Below are 22,806 nucleotides of genomic sequence, written 5' to 3' on the forward strand. Positions count from 1 at the left end.
GATCAGAAACACTTACCTGCTTTGGAATGTTTGGTGAACAAGGAAACATTCTCTGGAAACCTTTATTAATTTAGGAATCTGCTGTGACTGCAGCCTACTTTGTACTATTTAATATGGTGTTCAAAAAAGGAGATTAAAGTAGATAACTCAAAGAGGACTTTCTCCAGAAATTTCATAATATATACTTTGAAACACACACACACACACAAACACACACACACACACACACACACACACACACACACACACAATTGGTTTGATCCCTATTTTAGTACTAGACAATTGATTTTCTGAGGAGTCCTTCATACCACATTGCCATACAGACATATAAACTGCAGTGCTATTTTATGGATCATTTTTACAGTTGATCACTTTGCCTAATTTTGAGATTTTTATCTTTAATTACTGTATTTGTACAATATATATTTTTATGGTCACTTGGGCAAGTGCCTTATTATTCTTTTTCATTTTTACTAGTTTTCTTATTTAATATTCAATATAGGTTTTAGAATAATTCTGTTGAATTTCTACATAGAAAAGCTCATATTGGTACTTTGAATATAGTAGTGCAAAAATCTATACAAAATAATTTGGCAATATTCGTTACTGTTGTTGTACTCAGTCTTTTCATTCAGGAACATAGTATGTTGCATATTCTCTTTAAATATATTTTTTAAATTTTTAAACATTTATTTATATTTTGAGAGAGAGACAGAGTGTGAGTGGGGGAGGGGCAGAGAGAGAGAGAGGGAGAGACAGAATCTGAAGCAGCCTCCAGGCTCTGAGCTGTCAGCACAGGCCTGACGTGGGGCTCGAACCCACAAACTGTGAGATCATGACCTGAGCTGACGTCGAACGCTGAACCGACTGAGCCAACCAGGTGCCCCTACAATGTTCTCTTTTATAACTCCCAGTAAAGTTTTAGACATTTCTTTTCATAAGTTCTATGTATTTCCTCCTATGATATTTCCTAAGTAAGTCATACATTTCATTGCTGCTTTGACTCAAATCATTTATGAATATGAGAATCATATATCTGAACTGTAAATGTTCTCATTATTCTGAGAAAGTTTTTCTTTTTAGAATTTTCTGAATACATCATCATACCCGGCAAATAATATCTTAACATTTGAATGTTTATTCTCATTTGTATTGTTCATTATTACAGTAGCCAAAACTTGTGGAATTGTTCTAAACAACTGCATTAATAACAAGCAAGGTTGCATTGATAATTTATTAACATTGACTTAAGATAGTTCTTAATGAACCTAAAAAGAAGTCTTTTTTTTTTTTCACTCTCTATTTCTCAAGAGATTTTTTTCTAGGGATACAAAGATATAGTCAAATTTTATGTACAGATGTGTTCCTTTATAGTGCTATTTATAATGGCAATATGTCAATGACCTTCACTTTTGAGCTATCAGTATATGGTTAGGTAACCGATGGCTCCTACATATGATATATGTTTTTAAATTTAAATACAATACAGAAATATCTACATTTTAAGGTTAAATAAAAATGAAAGACAAATTTCATTTCTAACATTCCAATTTTAAAAAATATATACACATACACGACTACACGGAAAATCTAATAAACATTAATATTTATTATATCATTGGGTCATGGAATTATTGGATTTTTGCTTTCTAAGTTAAATTTGTATGAGGAGAGTTACTTTGACAATAAAGTAGATGACACTGGCAATGACAAACAAAGAGATATATGAGACTATGTGCTTGTACTTTACCAGTAAGCTATAACCTTGACTTTAGGGCATTCAAATCACCACAAACTATAGTGTGTATAGATGAAATAAACACCTAAAGCTTAACAAATGTCATTGTGAGAGCCTGTTTTATACAAAGATTCATATCTATTACTTCTGTAAATACAACTATCAAATTTTTCTGGCAAATCCTTAACTACCCTAGCTTATTTGGTCAAATGTTTCATTTCAGATAGATTTTTTTTTTAATAGGAAGACAATTTTCTATATTGAAAGGACCTAATTCCTGCTATGATAACAATATAGGGCAAGTATAGAAATAAAACAAAATGTAATTATTAACAAAATGTAAGTTACTTGTTTTCAATTTATCAGTTAAAAACTCAAAACCAGGGGCGCCTGCCTGGGTGGCTCAGTCGGTTGAGCGTCCGACTTCAGCTCAGGTCATGATCTCACGGTTCGTGGGTTCGAGCCCCGTGTCGGGCTCTGTGCTGACAGCTCAGAGCCTGGAGCCTGTTTCAGATTCTGTGTCTCCCTCTCTCTCTGCCCCTCCCCCACTTGCACTCTGTCTCTCTCTGTCTCAAAAATAAATAAACATTAAAAAAAAAAAACTCAAAAACAAGTAGAGAATGAATGAGCCTATTTTTCAACAAGGTCTTATTCTAAACTGCCAAATTAAAATAGATCATAATACAATATATTGTCTTTTATTTACATAACAAATCAATGAGACTCTTTCAACTACTGCATTTCAATTTTTTGAGTGGTCATTAAAGAACCATTTAGCAATCAGAATGGAGGAAGTAAATGCATGAAATATGTATTATAGCTACTCACATGAAATTATACATGTGAAAACACTTATTCTTACATTGAGAATGAAAGTAATTAGCAATGCAAACAAGAGGAAAATAAGTAGATATTTATAAGTTATGTAATCCAATTGTTTTTTAATTCACTCTACACCAAGAGTACAACTACCCTATTGCAGTCCTGGTCAACCCCAAGGCCAAGAAATATAAAAAATAAGATATGATCCTAACCACCCCCAAACAGTCTGACCTAAAATCTGAAGATAGGAAAATGCTATTTCGCTCTCACAGTAAATACATGTTACTCATAGAGTATCAGTACCATATAATTCACATATAACACATTTTGCAAGTGCAAAGGCAAAAGTTCTTTTCCAATAACTAACCTGCATACCGAGTAGGTAGGGAAGGTTTCTGAACACGTTCTTATAAAAGAAAGCTATCATCTATGTATACTTGTGATTTATATTGTGATATTAGAGGTTGCAGTTAACTTACAAAATATATATTTTGAAATTCAGTACCAAGTGGGTAATGCAGATGGTGTTGGATGTGTTCCACAGTAGCCTCATATATCATGACCATGACAAAGACTTTTTTTCTGTATAACATACTTGACCATAAACATAGTGGCATTACTGGGAGTATTACAAATTATCTAGGCTGGCAAACATTATAAACATTCCAAGGATGATTAATTTCTAAAAATAACAAAGTTAAGCAGAGCTTAGAAGTCAAGCTGACTTTTTCACAATCAATAAAATATGACTTCATAAAGAGAATTATATGGCAAGATGCTATGCAGTGAAATGTATTTTTATATTTTCTCAAGCTTTATATTTTATTAGAAGTTAAGAAATGTGCATATTATTTTAAATCACTGACACATTAAACAGTATTATAACTGTAAAAATCAGATTAATAATAAAATGCAAATTACATAAAAATATAGTACTAAATATATATGGGTATGATCAACAGTTTTGCTCTTAATAGCTGATTATTATAATTAATTCCTTGAACATAATAAAAAACAGCCTATAAAGTCCACAAATATATAAATACACATGCAACTTTAAAAAATAGACTGTCAGAAAAAATATGCATATGGTGGTTAGAGAAGGATTTTTTTAAGCCTCATTTTGCATGCAGAGGTACCATAAATATATTGTTCCCCTCTACCCAGAGGAAGTTCCAATTATCCTGTTTTCTATCTTTTCAATTGTGATGCAGTTTATAAGTACAATTTAATCAAGAGGAGATACGGTTAAAATATCTGAGCACCCCAACCACCTTCTCAATCCATTGTGGCTTGGGTACCAGATCTCTTAGCCCATGTATCACACTGGACATTGGTATTCCTTTACTGCCAATCATAATAAGCCCTAGTGCCCAGGTTATTATCAGATTATTGTTCTCCAACTCCCTTCTTGTCCCTTGCTCCCAACCACATCAATAGAACAACAACAACAACAAAAAATCCTTTATCTTCATGCTACACTACATTAGTTAACAGCAAAAAACTGGCCATCTGCTTTAGTGGTTTCTTTTTACTTCTGCCAGGTCTCACTGCATTATAGATAAGGGTTTATGGCTGTACAGGAAAGGGGCACAGTCATGGAAAACAGAAAAAAAGAGAAATACAGAGGTACACAGAGACAAAAAATATGAACAGATAAACACAGAACCAGAGACATTTCCTACCTTAAAAATTGTGTATATATACATATACAGTGTGGATGTACTGATTAATTTTGTTTTCCTATATCAAAAACTAACGTAAACACTTTTCAGATTTATTCTTTAGCTTACTTTCTAATTTTACCCATGTGGAAATCAGGCACAAAATGCACCACCAACAATTATATATTACCAGTTATGTAGTACCACCACTGCAACTATATACAATCATCTACTATAATACGTTATTATATATAGACAATTATATACTAAACCTTCATGCATACCAGCTTGAGAATTTGTTTAGAAACTAGTACCGAGAATATACTGGAAAAACTTAAATGGAGAGGTTCAAGTACCAAAAAAAAGTGTATTTCAATTCTCACAGTAAGATGAAGATAATTTGGAATTCTTATCTAATTCTCAGAGTGTTAGCTCCATTTCAAGGTAGTTAGGAATAGAAAAATATAAGAAAGATTTACCAAAGCCAAGTACTACATTAGAAGCTATACATAGATATTATTCTATTTTCTAAAATAACTCTGAGGGAATAAATGTTCAAGCTTGCAGATAAAAAGCAGGCTTACAAATTTTTAAGTTGCTGTTAGCTCCTTGAGGGAAGAATTAAAATCTTTTGTTTACTACCATATTTTTAGTAGCTAGCCCAGTTTTCTGGCTCACATTGGGTGATAATGGATATTTGTCAACAAGTTTACCAAGTAACACGGTTACAGAACTAGTAGCTGGCAGAGCTGAAATTTCATCACAGGTCTGTGAGACTTCCAAAGCCCCATCTGCCTGTGCCCAGAACATGGAAGAGGCAGGGGATCTGCATGTCTGCCTCACCTTCTCCCAAATGATCAGAAGAATTGAGATGGTTTGCTCTGCAGGGAAGAAAGGCCTTCATAGTAATTGATTAACTACTGGCAGTAAGGCCAGAGCTCAAGAAGCCAGGTCCTTCATTTCAAATCCCATCTAGGTCTCATAATAGTTGTATAACTTCAGTCAAGTTCCTTTACCATTCAGTATGTCAATGTTTTTACTGTAAAAAAATGATAATGATAATACAGTAAAACCTTGGATTGTGAATGACTTGTTCTGTGAGTGTTCTGCAAGATGAGCAAACATTTCTAATAAATTTTAACTTGAAAAAAGAACGATGTCTTGCAATATGAGTAGCACATGACATCTCACGTCACATGATCACAACTGAGCCAATGGTTCTTGAAATTCGCTTTGATATACGAGTACTTTGGATTACAAGCAAGTTTCCAGAATGAGTTATACTTGCAAACCAAGGTTTTACTGTAATAGTAAATATATTAAACCCATGAGAATGTTGTGAGGATTAATTGTATCAATACATCTAAAGTTCATGGCTATGAAATCAGTAGCCATCATTATTATTTGCTGTGGAGAAAAAAGCAATTCAGGTCATACCCAGATAACTTAATTCTCTATGGTCAGGAGTAGCAAATGAAGCTGGACATCTCAATAGCAGTAGGCAAAGAGATGCTACCAGGGGATGTTTCAGAAACAAGAGTAGGTCCTTCTGTAACTGTGACATCATTTTAACTCATTTTAACTCAGCTGTCTAAATTTCCAAGTTATGTGGTATTCCTTTAAGACAGGATTGGTAGGGATTCTAAAAAGAAAAAAAAAGTCTATCTTCTAATATCAACACTGATCAAAGTGCATTCCCATATTTATAAGCAATCTGGGTTCCAAAAGGCTGTTCATATGAAGAAGCCCTTTATTTACAAGTCAGAAATGGCATCACAAAAGCAGTGGAGAAGGCCTTCTATAGAAGACAGACAAAACTGACTTGCATTTTTTCAGGTGTGAAGGTTTAAAATTCCTATTCAAGGTAATAAGGATAAAGTTTATAAATAGAAAGCTTCTATATTATGTAGCATAATATGGCTCAAAGTCAAGATAATATAAAGTAGTTCACATGCAGCGGAAAGGATTACTTCAGTTTTAGCCCAACATATTTTATATACCAGGTCAATTTTCTATTTGCTCTATTAGGAGTTTTTAAATACTTTTCAGAGTTACTCAGAGAGAGGATGAGTGTGTGAATGGGTGTGTGTGTGTGGTGGTGGGGAGCGGGGTGAGACAGGTCCAAATCCAAGTCCCATGATCTATGGCTCAGCCATGTTTGGGGCCAACTGAAATACATAGTGGGTATCAGTTTCTAGAAATCAGAAATTTCACCTCTGAAAAGAGAGCCTCTTACAATGTCTATTTCTGCTATTTTTAATCTACCTTCCCCTAACCAAGTATAACTTTAGACTGACTTTTTAAATATGAATTTTATGTATACATATAGAGAGAGTGAAAGAGTTTTGTTTTTTGTTTTTTTCTGATTATCAACATCAAATGAAATAGCTCTTATGGTTAGCTAATTTCCAGTTGTTACAATGAGAACAAAAATAAACTAGTGAGGCAGATAGTATGATGAAGAAAATTAACATGTTCAAACACTGAATACTTGTCATGCACTGTGCTAGATTCTCTACACATGCTATTCATTTAATCCTCAAAATGACTTTATGAGTGAGGCATCTTTATAACACCAAAAAACCCAATTAGAATAATCTTTAGATATACAGATAATTAGAAAAACAATTGTTTAAAGGGACAGAATTCTTTTATTGTCCCTTACCACAAAATGATATATGTACTCAATTATGTGAATGTAAGTTCTCCATCAGTATATGGATTAAAGAAACATTTTGAAATTTTTGATGAATTTGCATCATTTAAAACTAGATGGTTGTACAGGTTTACTTTCATGTCTTTAATAAAGCACTACCTTACATTGTAGCGATTACTCTAGAAAACATGTGCTAAACCAGGGAAACTTTAGGGGAAAAAATGTCAAAAGACACAGAAGGTATCTTATCCAGTTTTTATAGTGACGGCAGAATGTAATTCAGGTTGACACAAGAATATGTGCCAAATTCAGAATTGCATCCCTGATAAACTACAACAGATATTTGTAGTCAATTAAAAACCAAAAGTGAGCTAAAGAGGCTAAAAATTGATTTCAGGTGCTTGCTACATTATACTATTCTGAGACCTCCTAAGCAGTGGTAAATACAGCTGTGTCCCTTTCTTTGCTATAATTGCCATTAATGTATGAGAGAGTGACTTATGTTATACCATTTTCATCTTAGTGCAAAACCAGTGATAATTAGTAGAAGACTTTAAATTGTCAATAAGCTACATATGTATGTAGACTCTGCCAGTTTTTAGAAAGATTCAGTGAATATTCTACTAAGCCGTATAGAGTTTCTCTTATTTATTAAATAATTATCTTTCACAAAATTTGCAATGATGGATCATTTAACTATCACATTTGTGTTACAAATACCAAAATGTCTAAATGAACAAAATATACAGTTTTTTATAAGGTGATCAGTTTTCTTCCGTAAAATTATCTTTCATCATATGTTCATATCATTTTGGCATTTTTTTTCTTTCTTTGCATTAAAAGGTATATGAAAGAAACAATTTTTGGTTAAATGAGAGGTTTAGTTTGCATTCTGTATATTAAAGACTGAACACAGTAGTAAACACTCAGAAACAAACGATTACTTGGTGTAAGAAAGCAGATTTTGGGGTGTTTTCTTTCAAATATACATACTTATTAAATTAAAAAGTATTGTAATTACAAAAATAGGAAGGCCAAAAAATTCAGAATAAATGATATAGTTAACAATTCAGCTGATTTTCCACAAGTGTGGTAAAAACAAATAGTAAAACATGCAATAATTCTTTAAAAAATACATTTCAAAAGCTACTTTCAGAAATGAAACTCAAAGTTGTATTTATTGCAGCTCATGGTACATATTATGGCCTTTTTAATTTAATTTACTTCTATTTATGCAGGCAAAAGCTGCTAAATCATGGAGCAAAGATTTATAAGAAAGGATCCAGTGCAAATAGGGACAACATGAAGCTTCGCACAAAAATCTAAGTAAAGGTCTTACCTTGAATGATCGGTGCTATGAGCATCATAAAGACTAGTAGCTGTGATGGCCACATGGCTGTGAACTCGGGCGTGAGTGCCTCAAAACTGAGTGTTCCCAGCGTGAAACAAAATGAGTGTATTTCTGGTTCCTCTTCTGTATTCCAAGACCGATGATTTAAAAAAAAAAAAAAAAAAAAAAAACAACTTTCCCTCAAAAAAAAAAAATCCTCAAAAACAGAAACACCAGTATCCCAAATTTGAATCCTGCAAACAAGAAAACAAAATGGATTATCAAAACACATATTCTCATCTTAATTCCTTGAAAGTTCATTTGCTGACTTGAACATCTGTATACCTCCCTCCCTTCATTCTAATTTATTAAGGCGTCATATATAAAAATGAGGAAGTAACCTGCAGGACACTATTTATGCATATATCACCACAGAGTTTATTTCCCTGGTTCCAAACTGACTGAAAGAAATAATTCAGTCTCGCTGGAAAAATTAATATCAATATGCTATATCAATTTGTACCATAATGAATTAGCAATTGATTTGTGTAATTTGTTAGTATGTATAGAGTTGGGGTTTATTTTACATAAAAATTTTCCACAAACCTATTTTTTTACTAACATTAGAATAATAAAGCAAAAAATTCATTCATTACCATTACCATAAGATTCATTGATCACCATATACTACAAGTTAACAAATAAAAGTTACATGTATGAGTCTTACTTTCATTCTAGTCCCTGATATTCAATTCAGAAATCATTCTAAATATTAACTATATTATTTTCCAAAACATCTTTGTACATTAATCCATGAAGATCTTAGATTTATGTTAAGTACTTATGCTTAAATATAGCTAATTCATTCAAAGGAGGTTTACTGAATATCCACTGAAATACAAAGCACTGGGCTAGGAACACAGGATAGGACACTGAACAAAACATGGAAATGATTCTTCAGGATCTTACAATTTAAGATGTGGAATCTTGCTTAAAAGTTTTAAATATGTATGGAAGACATTAAAAACTTTAAGCATTAAGAAAGTTATTTTACTGAACCAAACTGATAGAGCTGCCTTCTCTTAAAGACTGCACAGATTTATCTGAAGAAGTAAAAATACCGAAAGAGTGTGACCCAAATTTTGAAGACGTTTTTCACAGTCAGCACCTTTAAAACGGATCAATCAGTACAAACTGGGTCGTTCTCCTCTCTCTCTCTCTCTCTTCTAGAAAGCCCTATAGAAATCTCCATATAATGAAATTTATTTCTATCAGGAAAGGAGTTCGCATTTCAAACCCAATATTTAAAACAATTTCATATTTTGGGCTTATAAATTTAAAAGTTTTCCAGAAAGGGTTATATAAAATAGAGATAGTTTACTGAAGCCTGTATTGATAAATCTCATTCCGATGAAATAAATTCCAAACATTTCTGAAATATTTGCCTTAGTTATAAGGCAAAACTACACAGATTTATGTGAATTTCTGGCATTGTTACTTATAGCATGGCACTTAAGAGCACAGATTCTGGAGCAAGACCACCCAATTTCAATTATTAGCTCTACCAGTACTGTGACCTTGCTCGAGCAAGTCATTTAAACCCTCAGTGCCTCACTTCCCTAGTTGATTCATATGCCTATATGAACATTTAATGAGCTAAAATTTGGAATCTTTAATTATATATGTAAAAATATTTACTGCCCAGAACAGTGTCTAGAACATAAGTGTATGTGTTCAGATTATTATACATCTCATTAGTTTTCAACATTATCCTATTCATCCTTTTAACATGTATGTATTAAGAAGCAAGACCATTCAATAATTTGGCTCAAAAATGTTTTGACTCACTATGGTATAGACAGGCTCCAAGAACACTAAATCTGAACACAAAGATTAAAAAAAAAGTTTCATCTCACAGACACATTGTAAGAAAATGAAGCTCACAGGAGACAGTCCAATAATATTTTACTTTGACAAATAGGATTGATGAGAAAAGAAGTGGTTGAGAGAAAAGAGAAGGTATGTGGAAAGGGAAGCATGTGAAATATTTTCGTTCCTTCTCCTATTCACACTCTGACAAAGAAATCATTCAGAACTTATTCTTAATTGCTATGTGTGTAACGCTTTCAAAGAATAACTTTTGAAAAAAATTGCTAACTTAAAACATTATTTAATATACATGTGATAATTAATGGGCACTCACAAATGGATACTAAAACTGACTGATATACCACCAAGTAAACAATACTTCCTTATTCTCAACATTTAGTTACTATGTCTTTTCTTTTCTTTCCTCTAAGTCCATTGAATATACCAGTGTCAAAAATTGGCATTAGATGCATGTATGCACAAAGACACACAAACACATAAATATACACAGAACTACTTTGCCACTGGAAATAACCGTGGGTAGCCACTAGGCAAATTATTTATTCATTACTTGAAAAATATATACTAAATACTAACTCTGGCAGATACTGAGAATGCAGATGAAGGAGAACAATTTTTCTCACAACTTACACTCATGGGAAAAACAGAACACAGGAAAGGAAGTTACAAGATAAAGAAGAGAATAAATTATATTCTTATTTATTTTATTAATTATTTTAATTATTAATTATTTATTTTATTAATTAATTATTTTAGTGCCTATCATATATCAAGAAATGTTCTGGATATTATACAATTATCTGCTTTAATTCTCCATACAAATCTGTAAAGCAGATAATATGATTTCATGTTTACTGAGGAAGAAAATAAAAAATGTTATGCAACAAGAATTCCAAACCAAATGTCTGATTCCAACACCAGTGTTCTTTGCTCTCTCTATAGTAGAAATAAACAAGAAAATGTAAGAGGATAATAGGGGTATTAATTGTGCAAAGGAAGGGGCCAATGTAGCAAGTTTCCCAAAAAGATTTAGGCCTTTCTTAAATATGTTTTTTTTTTAATTTTTTAAATGTTTATTTATTTTTGAGAGAGAGGGAATGAGTGGGGGAGGGGCAGATAGAGAGGGAGACAGAATCTGAAGCAGGCTCCAGGCTCTGAGCTGTTAGCACAGAGCCTGACACGGGCCTCGAACTCACGAACCACAAGATCATGACCTAAGCTGAAGTCAGATGCTTCACCGACTGAGCCACCCAGGCGCCCCTTAAATATGTCATTTGATTGTGAAGAGTGGAGAACCTGGAACAGCATGGATATATTAGGTAGACATAGAGGGGCAAAGAGAAAAGTGAAGACATGTTTAAAAAGGAAACCATACTAATTGTAACATGGTATCCTTCGGAGGAACAGGGAAAATTATTTCCATAGTGAAATATGAGTATTACTATTGTGAATTCTTGTTTTAGTGGAAATCAGAATAGTTTATTTCATGTTATATATTTCCACAATGATAAAACAGTGGGAGAAAGTTACTTTATAGAAAAGATAAGAAAATGCATATTATTTATAATAATGATTTGTTTTAAGATATCATAGCGGGACATGAAACCACATCTACTCAGATATTTTTCATTGTATTTGAGCATAGGAATTTGTTTTCATGATTATCGGGTAAACAGAGGTGAGGAAAGAAATTGAGAATAGAAGCTATTATTTAAAGAGGGTAACGTCCTCACAATCCAGTAACACCTCCCACCTATCATTCACCCAAAATATTACCTCCAAAATAATGTGCTAATATGGGGGCATATATAATAAAATTGCAATAATCAAACCATATAATTTTTTTAAAATTTTTTTTAATGATTATTTATTTTTGAGACAGAGAGAGACAGAGCATGAATGCGGGAGGGTCAGAGAGAGGGGGAGACACAGAATCTGAAGCAGGCTCCAGGCTCTGAGCTGTCAGCACAGAGCCTGACGAGGGGCTCTAACTCACAGATGGTGAGATCATGACCTGAGCTGCAGTCGGAGGCTCAACTGACTGAGCCACCCAGGCGCCCCAAACCATATAAATTTTAATAGATACTTTGAAAGACAAGATTGCTCATAACCTATAGAAAGACAAACCATTACTGCTTGCCTACTAACAGTGAAAAAAAATAGGAAACTTTCTGGGATATTTTGTTTTCTAATTTATGTTATTAACTACCAAAACAATCAGTTTCATACAAAAGGGATTTCCACTTAAGACATCTCTGAAACAAAGCTCTTCAAACACACACAGAGATGAAAAACCAAGAAAAGGCACTGAAGACTCATTAAGTCACATATAACAAGAAAATTACACATAAAAAAGACTCACTATTGATATAAAGCATTTAACCAATTTCAAAATGCAGTTCCACCTACAATAAATTTCTTTTGCCTTCTCTATGTACCACACACTGTGCTAACACTGTGGGTCAAGGGGGAAGAGTGTGGCTACAAGTCTAAGATGTAGTAGCCCTTTTACAACCACTGACAGTAAAATATAAATGCTAAAAGGTATATTTACCAATAATTATAACGCTGTGCAGAATGTGATATGTGTTATGTGAGATGTTCTAGGAACACAAAGTGAAAAGCTGTCAGATGTTCTTTTGTAAATGCAAGGTATTTAAAATTATACTTGACATAAAATTAAGGTTGCCAGAGGGAGGGAGTGGTAATAGGCAGAATGGGCAAAAGGCAGTGAGAGATATAGGCCTCCAGTAATGGAATGAATAAGTCACAGTATATATCGTCAATATCGTCAATATCGTCAATAGTATCGGCATAGTATTGTATGGCGATACATGGTAGATATACTTGGATGAGCAGAGCCTCACATATAGACTTATTCAACCAATATGCTTTGCACCCGGAACTAATGTAACATTGTGTCTCAACTATACTTCAATTAAAAAAAATTATGCTGACCTAATATTCTGGTGTTAAGGCAAGATTGAATACCTCTCTGAATCTCAGTTACTGCAAGTATAAAAGAGAGAACAATATTCACCTTGCAAATTGGTTGTGAGGTTTACAGATAACGCAAAATACCGCGTGACAGAGATTATCACTGATCATGCATGTCTGTTAGTGTGTGTCTGTCATTCACCAACTTCCTTTGTTTCCTTTATTCCTTCAAAATTGAGGGATTAAGGAAACACCTGATCTCCACCCCTCTCACTTCCAAGTTTGATGACTAATAGCACCGGTATCTGGGTATCCACACTCTCCTTGAGAATTCTATAGCTGAACAATGCACACTAAAGTAATGTGAGGTTTCATAAAGGAGAATTTTCAGTGTTTCTCTCATTTAAGATATACTATTTATGACACTAATTTCCAATAATAAACCAACACACTAATGTTTTAAAAATTATTCATAAAAGGTGGCATTTCTAATTTTTATCAAAGATTACCAATTATGACAGTTTTGCCTGCTATCCTATACAAATCATTAATCATTAATATTTAAGATTATAATTATGAAACTGTGTTATGTGACTGATGTTCCATTAAAAGTTAAAAAAAAATCACAAAATGGAAAGATATTATACAAATGTTTTATGTAACCAAAGCCTTCTGTCATAAACTACACAGATCATCCCTTATTTGTTAGATTTAGACTAACCTGCCCTCATATCCAATACACTTACACTCTGAAAGTTATTTGAACTTTTCTTGTTATTGCTGAAACAAAAGTTCTTTTAAATTTAAAACATTGATTTTACTTTGGGCAAATTCTCACCTTAAATTGTAGTGTCATAATTTGTTTTCCCTGTTTAAGTTTTTGATATGTCCTTTTTTTTTTAATTTTTTTTAACGTTTATTTATTTTTGAGACAGAGAGAGACAGAGCATGAATGGGGGAGGGGCAGAGAGAGAGGGAGACACAGAATTGGAAACAGGCTCCAGGCTCTGAGCCATCAGCACAGAGCCCGACGCGGGGCTGGAACTCACGGACCATGAGATCATGACCTGAGCCGAAGTTAGACGCTCAACCGACTGAACCACCCAGGTGCCCCTGATATGTCCTTCTTAAATCATATTTGGAAGCTTTAATTTTTGTTGTATATTCACTTCCTTTCTACACTCCAAATACTATTTATCTTGGAATTATTACCTTCCTTTGAGCTACTCTTTTTTTTTTTTTTTTTTTTTTTAAGAGAGAGAGAGAAAGTATGTGTGAGTGGGGAGAGGGGCAGAGGGAGAGAGAGGATCTTAAGTAGTCTTCTCTCTCAGTGCGGAATTGGACACAGGGCTCGATTCCACGACCCTGGAATCATGACCTGAGCCACAAGCAAGAATCTGACACTTAACCAACTGAGCCACCCTGGCACCCCAACATTTTAGCTACTCTTAATCACATTTCTGTAAGATAATTTACTCTCTCAATCTTTTTCCAAGGAAAATTGCATTTTATTATTAACCTCAAAATAATAATCTATTGAAGATACTATATCCTTTTTGTATTATTTGTACATTTTCCCAAGTAATAAATGTTCATTTATCACAAGTTTTGCTAACTATGAACTTTAGTCCATATGAACTTTATAAATTTCAATTAATCCATATTTTACTTTGCCTATTTGCTTCTTTTTGCCATGTAAATCTTTTTCAGAGGTCAATCTTTTTACATGTTTAGTGCACGCCAGATGTATAAAGTGGGGTAAAAGTGCCCCTATGCATCAGTACTCCTGTATCCCTTGGATAAATTCCTAGCACTGCTATTGCTGGGTCATAGGGTAGGTCTATTTTTAAATTTCTGAGGAACCTCCACACTGCTTTCCAGAGCGGCTGCACCAATTTGCATTCCCACCAACAGCACGTAGCTCTATTTTAATAATTAATTAATTGGTTTATAGACCTATAGCCCCATTGCTAATTATAATACAGGAGTTTCCTATATAACATGGTTTGTTTTTCCTTATTTCATATAGGGAAATCATATCTATTAACTCAAAGGAAAACAAAAAACCCTTACTTTTTTTTTGAGATTTTTTTTTTGCATTTATTTATTTATTTTTGAGAAAGAGACAGAATGAACAGAGAAGGGGCAAAGAGACAGAGAGGGACAGAGGATCCAAAGTGGGCTCTGTGCTGACAGCAGAGAGCCTGATGTGATCCTCAAACTCACAAATCATGAGATCATGACCTGAGCTGAAGTCGGAAGCTTAAGTGACTGAGCCACCTAGGCACCAAAAAACCCTTACTTTAGAAGTGTTTACAAATATCACTTCGGTATTATCTATAATTCTTCCAGGGTTAGTACCTGGATTAGGAAATTTGAATGATTTGAAATTACATTCATTAACAAATCAAATATTTACCACAATCCTTCTCCATAAATTATCTTTTTTGTTATATACAACTGACATATGGTAACCTATGAAAAATAATATAAATATAAATGTGATTAACCTAGGTATTCTATCATTTGTCACTACCTTAACAAGTAAATATCCATTACAAAGCATCTATGTAATCTGATTTATGTGCACATAGCTCACTACATTTATAAATAAGATCTACCAATTGTAGCCCAAAAAAGACAAGTGTTTTTGACAAATATTAATTTAATAAGACTGGAAAATATATTTCACCTAAATTGTTTAGTGTGGCACAGATGCTTATATGAGAGGCTTTATTCAAATCTAAGATTGCAAGATTTCTATGATTTACCAGTGCTGCATAATCATAAGTACATATACAGCAATGTTTCATAGTCCATGTCCTATGAAATGACAGACGACCTTTTCTCCCAAAAGTGTCTTTCCAAAAGTAGTTTTACATGGATGACTCCTGATGTGAATGGACATTCTATGAAATAGTTAACTCTTAAGGTAAAGAAGCAGGTTAGCAAGACAAGCTATTAGATTATAAGATAGCTTCCTCCCACCACAATCCTATAAAATATTAAAACGTTTGGTGCGATCATCACTAGGTAGAAGTAAAAAGAATTTTAAAGGAGTTTAGACTGAGTAAATATGTATTTTTTTTAATTTATTTATTTGAGACAGAGAGAGAAAGAGAGCGCGTGAGCACACAAGCAGGGGAGGGGCAGAGAGAGAGAATCCCAAGCACACTCCATATTGTCAACACAGAGTCTAATGCAGGGCTCAAACTGAAGAACTGTGAGATCATGATCTGAGCAGAAATCAAGAGTCCTACGCGTAACTGACTGAGCCACAAAGGCACCCCTTAATGATCTTATTATTTTAATGTCAGCTGTAATTGGCAGTTTATGAAATCTATACATATTGTGTTTCATTTAAAGTTTTCTTGGTGTTTGCTAAAAGAATTATATCTATTACTTCTTAACTGAGAGAGTGCAGGTGACTATACTATTACTTTGGTCCTCGCATTTGTTTGTTTTTAAAAATTATTTAAAAGTATTTTAAAAATATTTGTGTTTAAAAAATTAAACACTTTAGGGGCGCCTGGGTGGCTGAGTCGGTTAAGCGGCTGACTTCAGCTCAGGTCAGGATCTCGCAGTCCGTGAGTTCGAGCCCCGCGTCGGGCTCTGGGCTGATGGCTCAGAGCCTGGAGCCTGCTTCCGATTCTGTGTCTCCCTCTCTCTCTGCCCCTCCCCCGTTCATGCTCTGTCTCTCTCTGTCTCAAAAATAAATAAAACGTTAAATTTTTTTTTTAATTAAACACTTTAACATTTTGACTCTGAAAACAAAAGCATTGCAATAAGTTTAAGGATCTTTTCTTTCTTTATTGATGGAGAAAAAAACCAACAACGTTGTATTAAGTAACTATTAACAAGTATTTAACTAGGGAGATGGGGGGATGGGTTAAAACGGTGGTGGAATTAAGGAATGCACTGGTGATGAGCACTGGGTGATTTATGGAAGTGTTAAATTAACTGTATTGTACACCTGAAACTAATAGAACGCTGTGAACTCATTGGAATTAAAATAAAAACTTAAAAATTAAAAAAAAAAAGTTTCCATAGATTAAAACAAACAAACAAAAACACACAAGAAGAAAATGGTGATGGTCATGCAGACGAATCATACACATTCTACTGATACTTGGTTAGTCCTACTCAGTTTCATAGATGACCCTGTGCTTTAGCCATACAAGGGCACTTGCAGACTCTTTAATGTGCTGTTTTCTCATCTCCAAGCCTCCATCCTCTTTTTTATAACTTCACTCATCCTTCAAAATGCAATTAAACAACTTTTCTGGCAGAACTTCCCTGTCTTCTTCCTTTATATTCTGTCTAGTATTGGGCCAAGTACTAGGTACCCAATAAATTTTGAAACAATGATAAATGATACAGGGATCAATATTGGTACTGAGAAGATGTTCTTCCTTTCCACTGAAGAAGGCATTGGAAGGAGACAAAGGTTTCAGATAAGGAAGAAGAATGGAGATGTGAAGAATATAAAATTCTTATGTATGAATTCACTTTTGGAATCACATAAAATTGAGCCTCTGATAAAAACAAATGGAACAAGGTAAATATTCAACTACATACCTTAATTGCGTCTGAGTGACCAAATTATTTGCATCAAAATTTATAAAAAAGTATTTAACTATCATGCCTACTTAGTAGCAATAGGGAGCTGAACATTTTAGTAATAAATACTATCTTAACTAGTACTTGATCCCTTTGGAGATTCAGAGGAGAGATAATACAACCATCTTGTTTAATATTTTTTTCTTTCTTTCTTTATTATTTTTTTAATATAGGAAATTTATTGTCAAATTGGTTTCCATACAACACCCAGTGCTCATCCCAAAATTTTTTAATATTTTCAAGAAATATTGAATTCAATCTACCCACACATGTGTTCCTTTAGTAGTATGTACCAAGAGATCTTCAGTGAATACAAAGAATGTAAACTTTTTTTTGGTCATAGGAGATATGTCTCATATATATATATATGTATATATATGTGTGTGTGTGTGTGTATATATATATGTGTATATATATATATATATATATATATACACATATATATATACACACACACATGAGTTTAAGCCCTGCACATACATATACATATATATATATATATATATATATATATATATATATATATTTATGAGATATCCACATACACATGCATTATAGAAAGGAGAGGAAGAAAAGGAAGAGCAGGAAGAGAACACTGCAGGAGGGCTACAGGAAGAGATAACAAAGGAAATACAAATAATGAAATACAAATTCAAATATAATAAAGACAAGAGTTTTAAAAAAATAGAGGAAATAATCCAGCTTGGAAGATCTGGAAGACCTTCTAGAAGAAAATGGTAATTGTGCTAGAATATGAGGAAATGAGTGAGATTTCACTAAACAGTGACTGAAGGATGAACGTTGTGGGTTAAGGGTTGCTGTGAAAAAGGTAAAGATGATAGAAGACAGCATATTACAGAACGGCCAGGTCTCTGTCTGTCAGGTCTACTGAGTAAGGAGGAGCTGCAGAAAATAAATACACAACCTGTTGGAGGAGCAGAAGAAAAGATTTGAAAGCTTCACAAAGGAATTTGAATCCAATTTGGTCAGTTTTCACCTGTGTATTTTTGTAATATTTAAATATCATTTTGCAATGCATTGAAAGGCAAACATAACATAAATACATAAAAATCACTGCAAGTACTATCTTTGGAGAGAGAATGAGAGTAAATATTTATTGTGAATATTTTCCAAAAATGTTTAGAATCCTCTATATTGCTCCTGAATGCTTGAACATTTTGTTCTGAGTTTAATTTGTGTAAATGATCTCTGGTTTGAAATAAAGAGCTTGAGTTAATAGAGGTATTAACCTAAATAGAGATATCATATGAATCATTAAATTAATGAACTAACTAGTATTTATACAGTACCCAACATGACACCATACAAAGATAATGCCATCTTTGCATTTTCATAATACGATGCTTTGTCAGGGTTCCAAACTTCCCTAACACTTCTTAGTGGCTATTACACTATTTGAGATCAAATATTGATTCCAGAGAATCACAACACTTTTAGATACAATGGTACTGCTATCCATTTGGCAATGCATTACCTCCAAATGACAAACTCTAACTGTACTATTTATCTTTATAGATGTTTATTTTATAACACATTCAGATCCAACACAACCTGGAAGAAATTCAAACATATTACGTATGTATATGCCTTGGCCTAGATGTGGATATAGCTATATTTTTCTTAATCCTTCCTTTTTTTTTTTTTTAATTTTTTTAACGTTTATTTATTTTTGAGACAGAGAGAGACAGAGCATGAACGGGGGAGGGGCAGAGAGAGAGGGAGACACAGAATTGGAAGCAGGCTCCAGGCTCTGAGCCATCAGCCCAGAGCCCAACGCAGGGCTCGAACTCACGGACCGCGAGATCGTGACCTGAGCTCAAGTCGGACGCTTAGCCAACTGAGCCACCCAGGCGCCCCTCTCCTTCCTTTTTTTAATGTTTATTTATTTTTGAGAGAGAGAGACAGCATGAGCAGGGGATGGGAAGAGAGACGGAGACAGGGGATCCGAGCCTAACTGAGCCATTCAGGTACCCCTCTTAATCCTTTATTTCTGCTTTTTTTTTAAAAAAAATACTAAGCTCCTGTCTTCAAGTATTAGATATTGCATAAGACAGAACCATCAGAAGCAGCAAGAATGAAAGGTACAACATGAACTTTGGAATGAGAAAAAGTGTTAAATCTTCTCCAAGTTGTAAGCTGTATGACCATAGGCAGATTACCTCAATTTTCTATACCCTAATGTTCACATCTGAAATTAATACATATTCCACCAGGTGGTTATAAGGTTTAAGTAAATATATATAGTACCTATAAAGATTCCTGGCAAGAGTAGGCATTTAATACATAGAAAAATCTTTCTTCTCATTTAACGTAAGTTTTATGCTCAAAAGTAGGGTTAAAAATGGTAAATGAAATTACATCTGGTGGTAAATAGTACAGAAGAACACTTGATAGGAGTTTGTGAGGGGTTAAGTGGGAGAATGGATAGAATCAGAAGATACACTGAAACACTATGCTTTTAGAAGATTAAATTGGTAGTGGTCTATAGAAGAAAATGGAGAGGAAAGAAAAACTACCTTAGGCTAGCCATGTCAATGACAACATTTTTCAGAGTTAGTATGGTAGGAGTCCACAGTGACCTAGAAGCCTAGAACTGTGACTTAAAATAAAGATTATTTGAAGAAAGTCAAGACAACACATTTTCAAGTTGTATAAATATCAGTTATATGTTTCTCGGGGTGGGAAGAAAAAGAAATCAGGATGGGAAACTGAGGGAAAAAATGAAGGATGGGCACAGAAGATACAGAAAAAAAAGTTAAATCAAATTAGAAGTAGGAAGAGTAGTTTAGGAATACAACTGCATTTTCCTAGAATTTTCACTCAAGTCTGCGTTCTTCCTTCATTTCTTCCCTATCCCTCCCTCCACAAGTTTCAGAGAGGTCGGAGCAAAGAAAGACCTCTTTGTATTCAGTTAGTGTTTTTTTAAAGGTCACTTACAACACTTTTCAAGCAAGGAAATGCTAAATCTCAACAAACTGTCTGAAAAACTAGCAAATGACTTTTTTCATTGCTTAAGTACAACACCTATCTGCTTATACAAATACAGTTTGATGCTACGTTAGAAAACAAGTAATCCAGGAAGCTAATTTTAATAGGAAAGTTCTCTAGAGTAAAAGTCCCATGTAATTGTCTTTCAGATAATGTTATAATCTAATAAGTGTCTATTAATGTTTAGGAACAAATTTGGATTTAATGAACATGGCTATTTTTGGCTTTAGGGCAGCATATCATTTAACCATGAAACAGATTGATGTTTTACACAGGATCATTTTCTTGCAAAGTGTCCTTGAGTTAACCTCTTCCCCAAGATCCTACAAAGCATTTGACTGAAGTCTGTTTCCAACAGGCTTTGAATAAGAGAATATTTACTTCTACTGATACATGCAATAGGAAATAAAGTAAGTTTGAAATTAAGGTAAGTAGAAATAATTATGTTAATGCAATTAGTTTGGAAAACAATTCAACTGCTTTAAATGAGATGAAATTAGGAAATGGATCTCATATTCTTTCCATACATCTGATTTGTCAATAGATCCTTTACTTCACTCTTCAAGAATAAAAATACAGTTGATCTTTACACAATGCAGGGGTTGAGGGAACCAACTCCGTGCAGTTAAAAATCCGGGTATAACTTTTGGCTTCCCCAAAACTTAACTAATAAATAGTTACCAATAACATAGTTGATTAGCACACATTTTTGTATGCTATATGTATTATATACTGTATTTTAGAATAAAGCTAGAAAAAAGAAAATATTAAGAAAATCATAAGGGGGGCACTTGTGTGGCTCAGTCTGTTGAGCGTCCAACTCTTGATTTCGGCTCAGGTCACAATCACAGGGTCCTGGGATTGAACTCGCGTTGGGCTCCAGGCTGAGCACGGAGCCTGCTTAAGATTCCCTCTCTTTCTCATTCTCTCTCTCTCTCCCTCCCACTCCCCACCCCCCCCCCCACCGTCCCTCTCCCCCAACTCATGCTCTCTAATAAAAAAAAATTAGGGGTACCTGGGTGGTTCAGTCGGTTAAATGTCCAACTCTGTTTCAGCTCAGGTCATGATTTCACGGTTTTTGATTCTGAATCCCAGATCTGGCTCTGTGTTGTCAGTGCAGAGCCTGCTTGGTATTCTCTCTATCTCCCTCTCTCTGCCCCTCCCCTGCTCTCTCTCTCTCTCTCAAAAATAAATAAACTTAAAAAAAAAAGGAAAACATTTTTTTTTAATTAAAAAAAGAAAATCCTAAGGAGAGAAAATACATTTATAGTATTGTACTGTATTTATTGGGGGGAAAAATCCATGTATAAATGGACCCATGCAGTTCAAACCCACGTTTCTCAAGAGTCATCTATGCTCATAAAATCTCAACTTTTTATTATCAATGTTAGTCTGAATCAATAAGTCTAATTTCATTTCTAATAGGAGCCTGTGAATCTATTTCAAAATCTAAAGTGCAGTAGGCAAGATAATCTTCTTTATAACAACAGTAAACAGCTATTGAGCCCTTACATACCCAGGCACTGTCCTAAGAGCTCTTCACATATTAATATATCAATCATTTAATTGATTTTAAATATAAGCATTATGGTTATTCCTATAGAAACTCTAAAGAAAGGGACTAATATTTTTTTTTCATTTTTTAAATGTTTTATTTGTTTTTGAGACAGGGAGAGAGAGAGATGGGGGGGTCAGAGAGAATGAGCAGGGGAAGGGCAGAGAGGGAAACAGAATCTGAGGCAGACTCCAGGCTCTGAGCTGTCAGCACAGAGCCTGATGTGGGGCTCAGACATGGAGCTCAACTCACAAACTGAGATCATGACAAGAGCTCAAGTCGGAAGCTTAACTGACTGAGCCACCCAGGCACCCCCAGAAAGGGACTATTGTTATTCCTACTTGACAAATGAGGAAACGAGGAAACAGAGGGGCTAAGAGTGTAAAGAGCTTGCTGAGGTCATATAGCTAAAAATAAACAAGCCCAGATTTACACCTGAACAGTCTCGATCCATAGTGTGTGCTTCCATTCACTTGATTCTACCGTCTCATACCACTTCTATTGACCACTGATTCCAAAGCAGTACTAGTACAAACTGAATGTTTATGTCACTACCCCCGTCCAAAGTTCATATGTTGAATACTA

General features: G+C 34.1%; 1 protein-coding gene across 25 annotated transcripts in view; it reads right to left on the reverse strand.

Annotated features, from left to right (window-relative positions):
• The window catches only part of ADGRL3 (adhesion G protein-coupled receptor L3), an 818,271-nt gene that overhangs the window by 509,598 nt on the left and 285,867 nt on the right, over nt 1–22,806 (reverse strand). For all 25 annotated transcript variants that reach the window (XM_053217310.1, XM_053217313.1, XM_053217311.1 and 22 more), the window contains one exon: nt 8,220–8,464. In XM_053217310.1, the coding sequence (XP_053073285.1) occupies nt 8,220–8,274 (55 nt within the window). In that variant the 5' untranslated portion in view covers nt 8,275–8,464. The remainder of the gene's footprint in view (nt 1–8,219; nt 8,465–22,806) is intronic.

The sequence above is a fragment of the Acinonyx jubatus genome, chromosome B1, assembly GCF_027475565.1.
Source record: "Acinonyx jubatus isolate Ajub_Pintada_27869175 chromosome B1, VMU_Ajub_asm_v1.0, whole genome shotgun sequence".
Lineage (NCBI taxonomy): Eukaryota > Metazoa > Chordata > Mammalia > Carnivora > Felidae > Acinonyx > Acinonyx jubatus.